The 17157-nt window shown below is 40.5% G+C and overlaps 1 protein-coding gene and 1 long non-coding RNA gene across 5 annotated transcripts in view; one reads left to right on the forward strand and one right to left on the reverse strand.

The window, feature by feature from the left end:
* Positions 1–17157, forward strand: part of LOC310688356 — a 387571-nt gene that overhangs the window by 173392 nt on the left and 197022 nt on the right. The gene's annotated exons all lie outside the window — the stretch shown is intronic.
* The window catches only part of GRAMD2B (GRAM domain containing 2B), a 58374-nt gene that overhangs the window by 15783 nt on the left and 25434 nt on the right, over positions 1–17157 (reverse strand). For 3 of the 4 annotated variants that reach the window (XM_083464606.1, XM_083464603.1, XM_083464604.1), the window contains exon 2: positions 1344–1466. In XM_083464606.1, the coding sequence (XP_083320732.1) occupies positions 1344–1466 (123 nt within the window). Of the gene's footprint in view, positions 1–1343; positions 1467–12385; positions 12443–17157 lie in introns of all 4 variants that reach the window. The other variant, XM_083464605.1, reaches the window with a different exon arrangement.

The following is a 17157-nucleotide window of genomic DNA, read 5'->3' on the forward strand; positions in this document are numbered from 1 at the left end:
GCAGGGATGGGGAGCCTGTGGCCCTCTAGATGTTGTTGGACAACAGTTATCATTCTTGACCAATGGCCATGCTGGCTGGAGCTGATAAGAACTGGAGTCCAACAACACCTTACCCTTAAAGGTCTCAGGGGGGAGTTCTTTTACATAATCTGCTCACTTTTGATACCCGTGTTCACCACACTTTAAAAATAAATAAATCCAGAGAAATAGTAGGTAGATCTGGAGCCAATATGCTTATTTTGAAGTTTTCAAATGACTACTACTGGAAGCTTTGTAAACACCCGCTCAGTCACAAGAACCATGCATGTAAATTACACATTTTAAGGAAACCATCACTGAAGTACAATGTGGCCTATGGTGTGCTGGGGAGAGTGGACACCAGGTCATGCCAAGCCTATGACTGAAGACTCCTCCTTTACACAGGCAACATTCATCATATGAGCTCAAATGAATTCAAACCCAGAGCCCTAATTAACTGATAATGGTCCCTTACTGCCATTAATGATGCATAGGAATAGGTTTAGTTCTGCCCTGGTATTTATCTCATCTGGGGGAGAAGAAAGCTAGTTGCTCCATCCATAATGGAGGTTCTTCTATCAGGGAGCAGATTGAGGATGAGTGTAGCTGCATGTAGAGAAGAAGGAAGGAAATACAAATTTGGCAGGGAGGAATGCATTTACAAAAACTATGCTGATGACAATACTGTGAAATGTATATGCAAAATGGATGTACAGAAAGATGAGTATGGTAATGGCACACATATATTATTACATAGGTGCAGTATAGAATTTTGGGCCAGCTTATGATAGGACAAACTGAAGAGCTATCAGCCAGTAAGATCTTCTGTTAAGAACCCAGAACATGAATATCTAACGAACTGGCAAAACACCAAATCCTATTTCCAGATTTGTATGGCATTACTACCCTTGTTTCTAATTACTAAGCTACGACTTTGCAGAATTAAGTGAGAAGCTGAAGATTATTTATAGATTGAGACTCACTGGTTACTCATATGATATCAATTTCAGGTTTGTTTATGTGTTCAAGAGAATTAAAACCAGATGTTTAATAACTGAGAGGAAGGGGATGTGTCTGTGGTTAGTTAGGGACCCTCCACTCATCTCTATTTACTACAGTTTGTAGCAGGGACAGGTAACCAGTGGCCAGAGTCTGGATCTGGTGGCCATCTGGACCAGCCTTTCAAACTCTCCTGAGCCCCACACCACATTGGCAGTGGTCCAAATGGGACTGCAAAAGCAACATCCTCTGGAACTGTGTGTCTAATAGCTTTCTTTGGAAGAGTTACACTATTGAAAAGTTTGTTTATTTGGATTCTTTATTACCGTGAAGTTATAACCTTCTTCTGGTCTTCAAAACATTCAAGATCACTTGGTGATGTCTGTGACAGCCCAGGATATGGTTTCCCACTCTTCTTTTTTTCTTCTGTCCCATTTTCACTTTCTGAACTGCAGGAAAAATGATATTTATCATCAGTGCCACTGCATAATTCCTTAAATTCCAAGCCATCTACATTTTAAAAGCAAACTTTAATAAACAAAGCAAATCCCAACCCATCACCCTAAAATCTAATACTTAAATTGTGCACCTGCCTGCCTGTTTATCTAGTTAGGATTTAGCACCATGCTTTCATAACAAATGTAACATTTTTATACCAACTGCAATATGTACACACCAGCTAGTTCAGTTCTCTTGTTGCTAGCTGGGACTTTGCACTGCTGCTTATCACTGTGGAGATTTGCTCCTGCCACCTTTGATCTATTCTGGTTCTATGATCCGAAGCACTTTTAAATATTTATATAATCTAAAATATCAATGTTATCTAATACTGCAGACCTAATCATATTTTAATTGGGCATAATCCAGTTGAAATCAATGGGATGTTCAAAAAGAAACGTGGAATGGGGCCATCATTGTGAAATATAAATATGCTTATTCTTGGGAAACATGCAGTAGGAATATTTTTTTGTCTGCTGCTGCACTGAAGACAACAGTTGTTCTTGGGTGTAAGACAAAAAAAGCAGGAATAAACAATGCCAGCCCAATACATTTTGCTGCCTGAAGCAAAAACTAAATAGTGCCACCTCCTGCTGCACAACTCAGACACCAATTCCTGCTTTCATCTATCACCCCCCCCCCCGCCACATGGTGCCACCTTGGCAGGGCAAGTGCTAAAACAATAGCATTAGAAGTCACAGTGTGCTATCATAGCAGAAAGACCACTGTCTGTATATCTGTAAAGAAAACATTCTGGAGTTTGTTGTGTGTGAATATTGCCAGTACAAGCAGGATAGAAGGTAAAATGACTTGAGGAAAGACAAATAAAGCAAGGTACTGGGTGTGTTGAAATAAGATGGCTTTGTTTTGCTAGTGTAGTTAACAAATATTGTACCTGTCCCAAGCAACATGAGCTGCCGGTTGCAATTCCCAGCAAAGATCAGAGAAGAGATAGCCGCCTCACTAAGTCTGCAGCCTATAAAGGTTGTCTGCAGCATATAATCACTTTACTAATTTGAAGGAGGGAAGGAGCAGATCCAGACTGAAGTGCAGTTAAGGCAGCAAAAAGCTTGGGATATGCACTATGCTCAGTGCTAATGCATTTATTTACACGGAAGCCTCACTGCTTTCAGTGGAACCTACTTCCAAAAAGCATTCTCAGGAATGCTTCCTTAAGTACAGCCTTCTTCAACTTTGGGTCCTCAAATGTTGTTAGAACTATAACTCCCATCATCTCTGATCACTGGCTAAACTGGCAGGGGATGATGGAGACTGTAGTTCAACAATATCTGGGGACCAAGCTTGAATAATTCTGCTTTAGTGACAGGTAAAGAGACATGGTAAAATGGAGCATGTTAAATTTTTCTATTATGATTAAATGAACTTTGGCAGGTTCTGCTTACTTACGGCTTTCAAATGGTCACTCTTTTCACAGTCAGGGTGGTCATTTCAACCAACAGGGACAAAAAAACCAACCAACCCATTCGTCTCTTCCTCCCTAACATTTTCATTCAGGTACACTGAGTCAACTTCCCTTCAACAAAAGAGCTGAAGCTCAAGAATTCATCATACTTGCACTCAATGACAATGAAAAATGATAGAGTGCTGTCCTCTGGAACTTGACAGCTCGCATCTTTTTTTACCAATAGAAATTGATTCAGTGTTTCTCATTCTCTAGGAACAAAACAACCAGCAGTTCAGAATGAGAACTGTCACTGAAAAGCAGCTTCTTTACATTTTCTCTTTCCCCTTTCAGATCTCTTGAGATAGAAAAGCTTTAACAGTTCCACTGGCAGACGGTCTTTCAGCTGTGGGATTTGTAACCCAAGTTGCAAATGGCACAACCAGTGTGGTGTAGTGGTTAAGAGCGGTAGTCACGTAATCTGGGAAACCGGGTTCGCGTCTCCGCTCCTCCACATGCAGCTGCTGGGTGACCTTGGGCCAGTCACACTTCTGTGAAGTCTCTCAGCCCCACTCACCTCACAGAGTGTTTGTTGTGGGGGAGGAAGGGAAAGGAGAATGTTAGCCGCTTTGAGACTCCTGAAGGGGAGTGAAAGGCGGGATATCAAATCCAAACTCTTCTTCTTCTTCTTCACAACGTCAAAACTGAATATTTTCATTCTCACTAGACAATATGATTGCCATTGCTTCAGAGAGTATGTTTTCTAAGGTGAATAAAATTAGTCTTCTTACTCATTCAAAAGAAGGCCCCATATTGAATTTAATGGGATTACTTTGTAACTGCACAAAGGATTGCACTGAGAGTCAATCATATCCGTGGCATGTTTGTTGTATTGTTAGGCTTGGGTGTTTGTTTGGTTTTTTTGAAATCTTGAGATTTAAATTTTTATTGCAAGCTGCCATCAATTTGATTTTATAATTGGAAAACAGGATAAAAATATCTTAAAAAAATAAATACAGCAATGGAGGACAGGATACAACAGTAATCCTGATGGGAGATATCTAGGAATGCCATGTATGTGGCCCCAAAGATGGGACATAAATGTACAAAATGAAATATTTAAAAACATGATGGCCCCACATCCAATTTATTTGTGCTTTTTAGAGACCTTCCGAATGGGTTGGAGCTACTTAGTTATACTGCAGTCATAAAATAATAAGTTTATTTTATTTTGAAGGGCTGCAGAGTAGCTTCTTCTTCAGGGACTTCAACTGAACTTTGTGACAATAATTTTCATAAGCATTATGAGAAAGCAGAACTGAGATTTTGATTTTTGCTTGATGCTTGTAATGCAACAGAAGGGAAGGAGAAAAATCACAGGAAATGTATTGTAATTTTAAGATATGCACTGTGAAAAAGAATGCCTCAACTTTAAGAGAATGCTTCAACTTCAATGACGACAGGTTTTTAAACAAAATATTTTATGTATTTAGAAGTTTTTGTTTGTTTCCCATATGATAGAAGTTCATATTTAGGAATTATTTTTGAAGCTTCAGGATGATTAGGTGATATAAGGATGTAAATGTACCACTTGTTGGAATTAGTACAGTGGTACCTCAAGTTACATACTATTCAGGTTACAGACTCCGCTAACCCAGAAATAGTACCTCAGGTTAAGAACTTTCAGGATGAGAACAGGATGAGAATATAAATTGTGCTCCGGAAGCGTGGCAGCAGCAGGAGGCCCCATTAGCTAAAGTGGTGCTTCAGGTTAAGAACAGTTTCAGGTTAAGAACGGACCTCCGGAACGAAATAAGTACCTGAGGTACCACTGTAACTAAAAAGTCTGCAGACAAGTACCGTATTTTTCGCTCTATAAGACGCACCAGACCACAAGACGCACCTAGTTTTTGGAGGAGGAGAACAAGAAAAAAAAATTCTGAATCTCAGAAGCCAGAACAGCAAGAGGGATCGCTGCGCAGTGAAAGCAGCAATCCCTCTTGCTGTTCTGGCTTCTGGGATAGCTGTGCAGCCCGCATTCGCTCCATAAGACGCACACACATTTCCCCTTACTTTTTAGGAGGGAAAAAGTGAGTCTTATAGAGCAAAAAATACGGTAGTTACCAAGGTTAGGGTGTTGGCTCCTATATATAAAGAATCTGCTTGATCCACTTCACGTTTGGAAGAGAGGACATGATAGATGGGACAAAGGAAGTTATGGCTTCTGGTAAAACAACCAGAATTACATTGAAAATGCTTTGCCTTCCACACCTATCTTTGAACTGGCTTGAGAGTGCTGCAGGCTATCACCCACCTTTGACCTATCTCTTACTTTTTCTGCTGATGCATAGTGATGCAGAAGCAATGAAGTCACTGAATAGAATCTACTGGATGTCATGGCGTAAAGCCTAGCATGTTGCTGCTTAAGGGCTTGTGTACACTTGCTGGAATCCACATTTTCTCCCTTTGAATTTGACCTTATTAGTCAAATTGAAGTTGAAGATCAAACCTGCTTGATCCTGTCCAGACCAGCAGCTATTCCCTTTTGTCTTTGTCTGCACCTTACAATCTGTTCGTTTGAATGTGTTAATTTTGCACAACCAGGGCATGAACATAAGAATCAGCTGAAAAATTGTGTCTGCCCAGGAATGGCACACTTCCAGGAATTCGGGGGGGGATCGGGGATCAAGGCAATGCATCCACTCTCGGTAAAGCAGTTTGGATATATTTTTCAAAATGTACCGCTGGAATGGGGAAATCTGAATTTACAGCGGAAAACCAAAGGGAAAGGGGCTGTTTGAGGGTGATGTCATGTGGATGATGCTACTTAAATGGGAATGCAAGCAGCTAAAAGCGCATATTAAAAGGAGCTCTATTCCCTTCTGAGAGCCACATACACATGGTGAGTGGTGCAAGAAATAAAAGTGGGTGGAGCAATGGATTTAAATTTCACCCCTGTGCAGTGAACTAGTTTCTACACACACCTCTCTATCCTCCGTCCAGGGAAGCAAGAGTCATTATCAGAGTTCAGTGATGCATTCCAGCCCAGGAGGGTGTTAAGCAAGACCAGTGAGGCCTGTGGCTTGGGGTGAGAGGTTCTCCATCCCTGCTCCTTTGTAGCAGCCTAAAGTTGCTTAGGGGAAGGGATGGAGTAAAGAGCAAGCAATGAAGGAAAAGGGATGAGCAAGGTTCTTGAAGGCTCTTCCTCCCACCCATGGATTCTCTCCATGAAATTTCCTTGGCCTTCTGCTAGCAGCTAGCTAACAGCTAATCGGTCGCTATCAGGATTAAGAAAAATTTTAAAGAACATCTTTGTAGAGTCTAGTCAACAATACTGGAAGTAGCCAGGGCTTTTTTCAGTAGGAACTCACTGGAACTTAGTTCCAACACCTCTCAGGTGGGTGCCATTTCCATTATAAGAGAACAAGGGAGGCATTCATGGTGCTTCTGGCACCTCTTTCTCTAAAACTTGTGCTGGAAGCAGCATATCATAACTTACAGATGGGGACAGGCAGGTGTACCACTGTGCAAGAATTAAGATCCAATGGAAAAGATACAGACATGTAACCCTTAATTTGTTATTCAAACCTGTGGTGCAAATCCCAGCAATTCTCATTGAAAAGAGACAAGAAAATTTGCATTTGCATCCTGTCCTTGATTCCATTAAGTCAAAACAGCTTGATTTAGACCTGGTTGACCTTCTCCACAAAGAGGCATGCTGTTTTTCACAGTGGAACCTAGCCGATAATGTGTAGATTGTAAAACATGCTGGATTAATCATGCAGAAGAGGAAGAGGACACCCCCCCCCCGGTTTATGCACATGTACGCTGAAGGCTCTTTAGCTCTTTGGAATCTCTTTTCTGCCTTTTGCACTATAAACTATAAACATGGCATTTAAATTGGTAAATAAAATAGGGGGTGTCCTTAAAAATACAAAAATAAGTTGGAAATCCATTCCTGAAACCCTGATAGCTCAAAGAATGACCCTGCTTCATGAAATGTAATCTTCATCCAGCATTGGGGGTAAACAAAACACTCTAATGTTTTGTTTTTAAATATAACCCCTGTATAAATTAATCTTATTGCTCTGCATATGAGGTAACTTGCTCTTAACCTTTATTAAATACCTTGTAGGATAGGCACCTTTTTGTCCAGCAGCTGTATGTGTGAAGCTGCACATATTAACTCACAGATAACTATCATAATTTAAAATGATGACTGAATAATTAGCTCATCCAAGAATGGGAAGACATTTCTTCACTTATAGAGTAACATTAATGCCAGGATTACAAAAGCTTTTGAAACAGCAATCTATGTGAGCAATTAAAAAAAAAAAACCCCACAAAATTATCTAAACAGGAAGTGAAATTTATAACTCATACAAAATAGTGAAGTATTTTGTAAAAAGAGGAAATTGATTCATCATGGGTAAATCTTGCTCCGGGATATAACTGTCAACTATTTCCAAAGACTTACATGCCACTGTTGACAGCCAATCTATAATGAAACACTAGCCTTTCACATCCTAATACAATATGTACGTTGCAGATATACTAGTTGGTGGAAACATGCCTACAATGAAGATGCGTTCACTAAAAGTTACCAGTTTTTTTAACCAAGGATATGAAATTAACAACTCACTAACTCTTTAATTTTAGAAAAGCATCAGGAACTATAAAATCTCTTTTATATTAAGACACCTCAAAAGCATACTAATAATCTGATGTGTGAATAGAAGGAGGACTATTCAAAAAAGGACATCCATATACATTTACAGGAGGCAACAAACTACAAAGCTTTCTTCAAAGTTAAGATTTCAGTGAAATTTGCCCACAATCCAAAATAGTTATCCAAACTATAATGAAGTAGCCTCATGGTTCAGGTAGCAAATGAGAAGACTGGCAGGCTGCATTCCCGCCCAACACAGATGGGGTTGCCTGTCACTGCCACCGTCACCATAGCTGGCTGCCTCCCCACTGGCTACTATAGCCACTGTCACCCACAAGGAAGTGCCATCACCAGCACTCTAACAGGGCTCTCCTGAACCACCACTCCTCACTCTGAGGAAAGATTCCTTTCTCAGAGCAAAGCATTGTGGGGATAGTGGCTGTAAAGATTCCTGGATCCACTTCTACATTGTGAGGGTGGCAAATCTTGGTTCAAATTTGAATTTCAAGATGCATTTGACACTGTCATGGGAAACTAGTGGCAGATACCAATAATGCCTCACTCCATGGACCCCATCCTCAGAGTGAGGCGTCCATTCATTTATTGAGGCCCTCCTCAAACCTGTTGCTTTCCCTCCTTTTTCTTAGGGACGATCTAATGTAAAATCCATGACACTGTCAGTGTATCATTTTGGGTTCCTAGTACAGACTTACAACACAAGCACCATGATTCAATCCAGTGTTAGAAACTCAGATATATAAGCTAAACACTAAATGGCACCTTAAACCTAGGTTACGGTCACCACAATGGAATGTCTATGCGCCTGTTCCCGCCCACCTGATGGAAATTATTGGTTGTTGTTGTCGTCGTCGTTATCATTTGTATGACTTTATATTTAAAGAACTAATCTCAAAGCCGTTTACAACACATTAAAACATCAAACAAAACAATTCAGAATAAAACAAATTCAAGCCTCAAGGAAAATATTTCAGATCCGTCTCTAAGTGATGTTTTGCTTTCCCCAGTCTCCAACCTGGCACTCAGAAATCTCTACACGGTTGCAACTGGACCTGTGCCAGTCACAAAATGAGCCTGGAACCTGGCTAATTTCTAATACTGATCCAATCCCATTCAATATTACAAATCTTGAAAGAAATGTTTCTCTTGTGATTCTTAAACTAGATTTCCCACAGTTCTGGTATTATACCATGGCTCACAACAGGTCTGACTATATCCCTTTTCAGGCATTCAGACTGAAAAGTGCAAAGGGGCCAGTAGGAATTTATGCGTGGAGTCCCACCCCTTTGATGTTGCTGTATCAGCTGGGCTCATTCCCCAACCAATACGTGATCAGTGTTAGTCTTCAGGGAGCTGTCTTACTTGCATATAGGGCTTTCAAAATGGGAATGGGAACCCCAACTGTCAGTGATATTTTTGTTTATGCTGCTGGACTGTTACATTGGTCTCTGTAGTATACATGTTCAAATTTCTACTGAAATTTATTTTTGTTTCTCCTCTGTAACTCATCTGGTACTGTAGATGAACAAGAATTTGTTTGTTTGCAAGATGGAATACAGGAAGTGACCCTTTTATTTGTGTGACAATGTCAGAGCCAAATTCAGTATCCATTATACAAGCCGATTCTTTGAAACATGCACAACAATTCAGCATGCCCTCTCTCTGTAGGAAAGGAGAAGATGAAACAACCTGAAGGAAACACATAACAATTTAAGAGATTGGTTTTGTGGAGGTGGTTTGAGGAATTAAGTGGGCAGCTGCTCATTAGATGCACAGCGCATTAACTACATTATAGACACATAGTAATTAAGCAGCAGGAGTACCTCTTAATTCTTGACCTGGGAAGGCACTATTCATGCATTTACTCATGTGTACTCCTGGCCCCACTTGCAACCTTTGCATGTTGAGCATGGAGATCTGAAAACCTTTGCACAAGCATCTGCTTGTGAATAGGGACTCCAGATGAGTGACATACCCAGCTGCTTCCATGGATTCCCTCTAGGCAAACAGTTGCTTTCATGAAAGATTCCGTTCAGACCTTTGCACTCGGCATGCAAAAGTGGGGAGAAGCAACAGTGTTACAATGCATGTGCAAGGCTATAATCACAACTCCACACCACCTGCTGCACACAAAAGTCCTACATGTAAGTAAATGCATGACTAGGGCTATACGTGCATCCAAATGCAGATATAAATAAACAACTCATTTAAAAGAACACAAATCAAACTAACAGTGCAATCCTGTGTGTGTTTATTCAGAAGTAAGTTCCATTATGTTTAGGATTGCAGTGTAATAGTTCATGTTTGTTGGGATTCTCCAGACTGAATGGATCAAGGCAGTAGGCAATCTGCTTGAGTGATATATGCAAATACAAACAAAAACAACACCTCATCAAAATTTTTGAAACCAGAGACTCACCAAAAAATGTCAGAGCCAGTGTGGCATAGCAGTTATAGAGTCTGTCTAGGACCTTGGAGATCAGCGTTCAAACCCTCACTTGGATGTGAGGCTCACTTGGGTGACCTTTGGCTAGTCACTAGCCAAAGGTCAGTGTAACCTACCTCACAGGGTTGCTGTGGGAATTAAATAAGGAGGGGTGAACTCTGTATGCCACCTTGACCTCCTTGGAGAAAAATGTGGGATATAACTGCAACAAACAAGATACAGTGGCACCTTGGTTTAAGAACAGTCGTTTACGAATGATTTGGTTTATGAACTCCGCAAAACTGGAAGTAGTGTCCTGGTTTGCGAACCTTACCTCGGTCTAAGAACGGAATCCGAACAGTAGAAGGGCACCAGTGGCGGGAGGCCTCTTTAGGGAAAGTGCGCCTCGGTTTAAGAACAGTTTCAGTTTAAGAACGGACTTCCGGAATGGATTAAGTTCATAAACTGAGGTACCACTGTACTGGTTTCTGTGTAAAACCACACCTGACAGACACTAAAACAACTTTTCTGTCTCGAAACAATGAAGTGAGCCTCTTAACATATAATTAGCAAAAGCTGAGAAGTGTGCCTGTGAGTAATGGGTCAATGGAATCCCATCTGCTCAGCTGACTAATGTGTTCCCATGATCTGCAGGAAATGCAGCAGAATAAAGCTCTGATATTCACTGCAGTGCTCTCACACCAGCTCCTGTGACCTGAATGCTAAGCCATCCTACTCCAGGGATGTGTAATCTGTGGCCCTCCAGATGTTCTCACAATTCCTTGTCATTGTCCATGCTGACTAGGGCTGATGGAAGTCGGAATCCAGAACCACTGGGAAGACCCCAGGTTCCCCATACCTGCTGACTGTTCTAGCAAGAACGGCAGACCAAAATGAGCACAGGCATCAGATCCAATCATGCAGGCAGATGTTGGAGCTCCAAATAAAATACAATGCTCATATGACCTGATTATTTTAAACATAGCAATTATTTAATATAGTAAACGTATCACTATAGATGGATAGAATATAGAATATTATGGAATATTTACAGTAAACATTGATATAGCAGTGCAGTCAAGTGATTTAACAGAATTAGAGTGAATGGTTTAAAGAAATTCTAACAAGGACCCTTATGTGTGGAACCCCATGAGCTGAGTTTCCACTTGCTGTTGTTTGACTTTATAAATGGAATTTCTGTGTGTATCTGTGGTGGGGTTGTTTTTTCACAGTTGTTTACTTTTGCTCATATGACAAGAACAGAGCCTGATTCAAAACACTGTTAGTAGGGTAGCAGACTGCATAAACAGCAGAATTTTCCTGCTCCAAATGTTGCTGGACACACGGGGCGGAGGGAAGAGATTGGCAAGCACTCTTAAGATCATTTGTGCATAAACCAATCTACACGCTACTAGGTTTGTGGAAATATTTGAGATGCAAATATGTATCCTAGCTACTCTCATGTCTTCCTCTCCCTGTTGTTGTTTCCCTTCCCCAACTTCTGTCTTTTTCACTATCAACTTTTAAAGTCCTTGACCCAGTGACTTCGTATGTTACTTGTTAAATTTCCATGTATATTAATAGCACCTGATACATAATAACATGAACATGGGGAGTTTTGTTTGATTTATATCCCAAATTAATTGTGATGTTTCTGTCCTGGTCTTTTTGGGTGGTAGTGGTTTAGTTTCTATATTGGAAAGAGGACTAGCTCAAATACCAAATATATTATTAACTTATTTCAGTAAGAGTGTCTTCTATAGTGACAAATATTCAGCAAAGGACTGTCTGTGGCCTTTTCATGTGCCCTGTAAGTGGTGCCCCTAAATTTAGATCAATATTCAAAACTCCTATTGTTCTAGGCGCATTTTGCAACAGGGAATTTCACTAGTGCGAGCAGTTTTTGAGCTTTGGGCGAAGTACTGCGCCTAAGATTTCAGATTAAAACTGCAGAGTGGAAGGAAAAGAGGACCCTTTTCTGCTTCCCCACCTCCAGCTACTTTCCAAAGACTGGAGAAGAGACCCTCTTAAGAATATTAGGGAGGTGGGCAGGGGAAGGATCAGACCATGTGAAAAATGAACATAACATTTTAGCTGCAGTTCGTTCATTTTCAGCTTTGTATTCTTGTTATTAAAAAAGCGCACCCAAGCATTCTGTTGTTCTGCCCATAACCTCGTGATCCTTAAAATATTGCAGGACCACAGTTTGCATCAATCACAGACAGCATGTTTAATGGCCAGGGATGATGGGAGTTGTGATTCAACTATGTCTGGTGTGCCACAGGTTCCCTAACTCTGATCTAGATTAGCCTAGAAATTTGCACGATAAAAATAAGTAAACAGCCTGAGCACAAACCTCTGATTATGGGGATGCATCCAGTTACTTTCACATCTATGGCACAATGATTCTTGACTGCAAGTATGACAAGTTAAAAGGTGTTAAGAGACAATGTAGACTACTTACACTGGATATTTCACATTAGATATAATTTGCCTGCTAATTTTGCCCTCTGTTCAGTTTGGAAAAATTACTTTCAATTTTTATCAAGTATTTTTCAGTTCCTTAGAGCAGGTGTAGGATTTTCTTCCTCAGGGAGAAATTCAAATCAGTTCACGTTTAAAGCTGAATTTATCAAATTCCCACTTTCCAAAGCAATACAAGAACTAAAACATAGCCATCTTTCAAAATTTGCACTTATCTAAATTTTGCAATCCAGTTCTCCATTCCGCCCATGCAATATTAGCAGAAATTGTGCACAGAAATGAATATATTAGTTAAAATAACATATCTTTGGAGAAATTGGTGGAAAAAATGTGTACATTAGTCAAAACTGCATACAATAAATGTGTTTATTTAGGATAAATTCATACTAAAAACCTGAAGAATTTGCATGAGGAGTTTAAAAAATAAAGTTCGCAAATTGCTGCAGAAATGTACAGAACTGAATTTAAGGTTCAAAAAACGATAAACTGAAATTGACAGATCCTTCCATTGCTACTCTCAGCTAACTGTGCCTAGGATTGCAGCCTAAGTAGGCCATCACTACAGAATGTGCCAAGCGCTGATCAAACTACAAATTGACAGCAGCATGTTTAATATTATTATTATTTGCTCCAAGGCGACATAAAAGCTTAGTTGTGTATGTAGTTCTCCGCACAACCTGCCAGGAAAAATATAGGAGGAACACAGCCTGCAAGTAAACACCTGCCACTTTAGATGACACCTGGAATTAAACTGGTGATCTCTAGTGTGAGGCATGATTTGCTGTATTTAGAGTTTAAACGCCTACCTCTCTCCACCTGAGGCTGTAACCTCATCTGGACTGGACACAGAGGTGGAAGCCTAACATGATTGACCATACGTTACAACAACAGCAGCAGCAGCAGCAGCAGCAGGGCAAGCCACTAAATTTACAAGAAGCTTTGAAGTTCTTCACATTCGCAGAGAGAAACTGACCTTCAAGTGACAGGTTTTTTTACACGGTTAAGTTTCCTGAGTCAAATATGTTAGGCATTCATACTCTTTAAGAGCTTTTTTCAGACAAGTGGAAGTCTTCTACATGGCAGGTTTTATCCGGATAGAGGAGGAAATGACAAGAGCTAGATAAAAGAAGATAAAAGGCAGAGCAGTAAGCTATGAACCTTCTGGCTCTTTCACCATCACCACTAATCTAGTGCATGCTTGAATAACAGAGTAAACAGGGGACAGAAATTGACAGATGTGATCCTCTACCAAACTCCATTTTGAAGTTATCTTCTTAGAAAACCTGGAAGTGCTGATGCCCCACCTGATGTCTAGAAAGGTATAGGGATGCACCATTTGGCCCCATCTACATCCAAGGACCCTATATCTCCCCGCTCTGCAAGGATCTTTCTACCACGTCTCCCTTTGTATGAAGGGCAATTGGTCTCCAGATCTACACTGCTTCACTTATTCTGGCTGCCTATCAAAATCCACTAATGTTCAGGGCTTGGATTACAGGGGAGCTAGAGATGGATGGGCCCTCTTATATTGTGTGGTTGCTCCTTTATAGGCTGCTTATAGCCTGTGTTCGCATAGGGCATTCATGCATATGTGAGCAACTGTTTCCATCTGTGCATGCATTTGTGCACCTTCTTCTACACACAAGCTCTTTAAATTTTGTGTCTCCGAAAATCTATCTCAGTGGCTCCCATCTATTGCTTGATGAGATATATTTGTGCTGTGAGTATTAGAATCTTAATACACTGGCACTACTAAGCCCATCAACTGACCCCGGTGCAAATAATAATAATAATAATAATAATAATAATAATAATAATAATAATAATGGAATACCCCACCCATCTGGCTTTGTTTCCCTGGCCACTCTGGGCAGCTTCTAGCAAAGTATAACAACATAATAAAACATTAAACATTACAGGTCTGCCTTCAGAGGTCTTCTAAAGGTTGTGTAGTTCTATATCTCTTTGACATCTGATGGGAGGGCATTACACAAGGTGGGTGCCACTGCTGAGAAGGCCCTCTGCCTGGTTCCCTAGAACTTCACTTCTTGTGGTGAGGGAACTTCCAGAAGACCTTTGGAGGTGGACCTCAGTGTTCGGGGCTGAATGATGGGGGTGGGGACCCCCCCAAATAATCAATTATATTATTTCACCATTTCAATTTGTGTGTGTGTGTGTGTGTGTACAGGATACAAAAACTGACCTATTAATTTGAACTACCTCCATTAAAAGAAATAACACATGGTAGTTCTTCGGAAAACACAATCCAAGATCCTGCTGCAAACAGCACTGGATGCAGTGGGGGTATTTTGGCCCATTGTCCCTGCATCAGTAGCTAGTCTCTCCCCCTGAATTACTCTTCAGCACTCTTGCAGGATGCCCACCACAACATTACAAGCAATACTCAAAGGCTCTTTCAAGGCAGGTTTCTACCAGTCCCTCAAATCCTATCCTGAAGGTTGCCAGACAAGCATTTGATGCATAATTTTTATTAGTTTACAAAAGTCAAAGTACATAACAAACTTTATCAAAACTCATATCTGTTCACTTAAAGAAAAGAAGTTGACTTCCTTCAGTCATTCCACGAATCGTCCAAAATAACATTAAACAATAAATCCGCATTTCCATATTTGTAAAGCCATAAGTCATTCTCATCCATCCATTTTCTTTTAGCCTTACCCTTTACCTCTTACAGAGCTCCTTGGAAACCTACTAGTGTTATCTGTTCATCGATTAAGCTTTCCAGATATTTCGTAAGACTTTCCCAATTTTCAACAAACCTCTGATCTTTTGTGTATCTAATTTTACATGTCATCCTGTCCATCTCCACATATTCTAATAATTTACTTCTCCATTCCTCCGTTGTTGGAATACTCTCCTGCTTCCAATTTTTTGCTATTAGGACCCTTGCTGCCGTTGTTGCGTATTGGAACAATTTATAGTCTTTCTTCTTAATTTCCTTTCCTACCAAACCTAGCAAGAACGCCTCTGGTCTTTTGTTAAAGGTATATCTTAACATTTTTTTCATTTCGTCATATATACTCTCCCAGAACCCTGTGACCTTTGGGCATTCCCACCACATGTGGTAGAAGGTACCCTCCCTTACCTTACATTTCCAGCATTTATTGCAGGATCCATACATTTTGGCTAACTTAACCGGGGTCAGGTACCAGCGATAAAACATTTTCATTAGGTTCTCCTTAAGTGACACACAGGCCGTGAATTTTAGGTGTTGTTTCCAGAGTTTTTCCCACTCTTCAAAATAGATATTGCGGCCAAGATCTCTAGCCCAGTGAGTCATTACCGCCTTAACCTCTTCGTCAGCTAAGTTCCAGTCCAGTAAGTACTTGTACATTTTGGATAATATTTTTGTGTTACTCCCCAGGATCTCGGTTTGGAATCTAGAGTTTTTGTCGGCGTAGCCTTTATCTTTTACATCTTTCCTAAACATATCATTTATTTGGTGGTAGTGTAGCCAATCGTATACTTGAAATTTAACCTGATCGTACGGCCTCATTTTCCATTTTCCTTCCTCCTTCATAAGCAGTTGTTCGTAAGTTGCCCAGTTGGTTCCCATATTAATCTTTTTGATGGCCATTACCTCTAATGGAGATAACCATTGGGGTGTTCTGGGTTCTAACATCTCCTTATATCTTTCCCAAACCTCCAACAGAGGGCCCCTGAATATATGGTTCCCAAATCCTTTGTGGCCCTTCTTCCGCCCATGCCACAGGTAAGCGTGCCACCCATATCGGTTATCGTGACCCTCTAAGTCTAGCACTTCCCCGTCTTCTAATTTTATCCATGTCTTTATCCAGCCAGACAAGCATTTGACCTAAGCCTTGCAGACTAAGGTGCCAACCATGAGTTCTACCAAAGAGACTTTTCCTTGGGTTGCCTGGCAAATGGAATGGAAGTGTGCAAGTCTATTTTATTTGCCTCTTCTAGATACAAGCCTCTGCTGCCAGACAATGTGTTTGGGGCTATCTAAAACAAGAGCACACATACAGTATAGAAACTGTGTGTCTCTTTTTAACAAAATTAAATGTAGAAACTGTTAAGCTGTTTTTAATGGCAGAACTTAGCCAGGAAACGGCGAATTTATCAAATGCCTCTACTGAACATGCCAAGTAGAGGAGTAGCAACCAAGGCAGAAGGCAGATTCCAGACAATCCTGAATCCCAGCCAGTGCCATATCTCAAATTAAGCTCTGTTGATGATTTTAGAAAATTACATCTTACAACTGGGTAGAAATCCTACAGAGAATGCAAGATTTAATTCATAACTTAATTATAGCTGAATTAGCCATTGACATGAACGTCAACTATCTAGGACATGTCTACACATGTATTTCCTTTGCTGTCACAGTTTTAAATCAGTGTCCAAATAAACGAGGCATCCTGTTGCATCAATTCAAGCTGCCATACTACCTACCTAACCTACCCAGAGCTTTGTATAGTTTAGCCTTCTTATGCTGTGTTCACCTATATGTCCGAACATAAAACAAATCCCTACGATGCCACCCAATCCAATCAAAGCCTCAGTTCTCTATGTAAGAAACAGACCAAGGAACAGCACGTTTGTGTCTATTTATTACTAAGTGTTAAGTGGCGACTGGCAAACGTGTGAGATGGATCATAAATC

The sequence above is a fragment of the Podarcis liolepis genome (genome assembly GCF_965112155.1).
Source record: "Podarcis liolepis genome assembly, chromosome: 11".
Classification (NCBI taxonomy): Eukaryota; Metazoa; Chordata; class Lepidosauria; order Squamata; family Lacertidae; genus Podarcis; species Podarcis liolepis.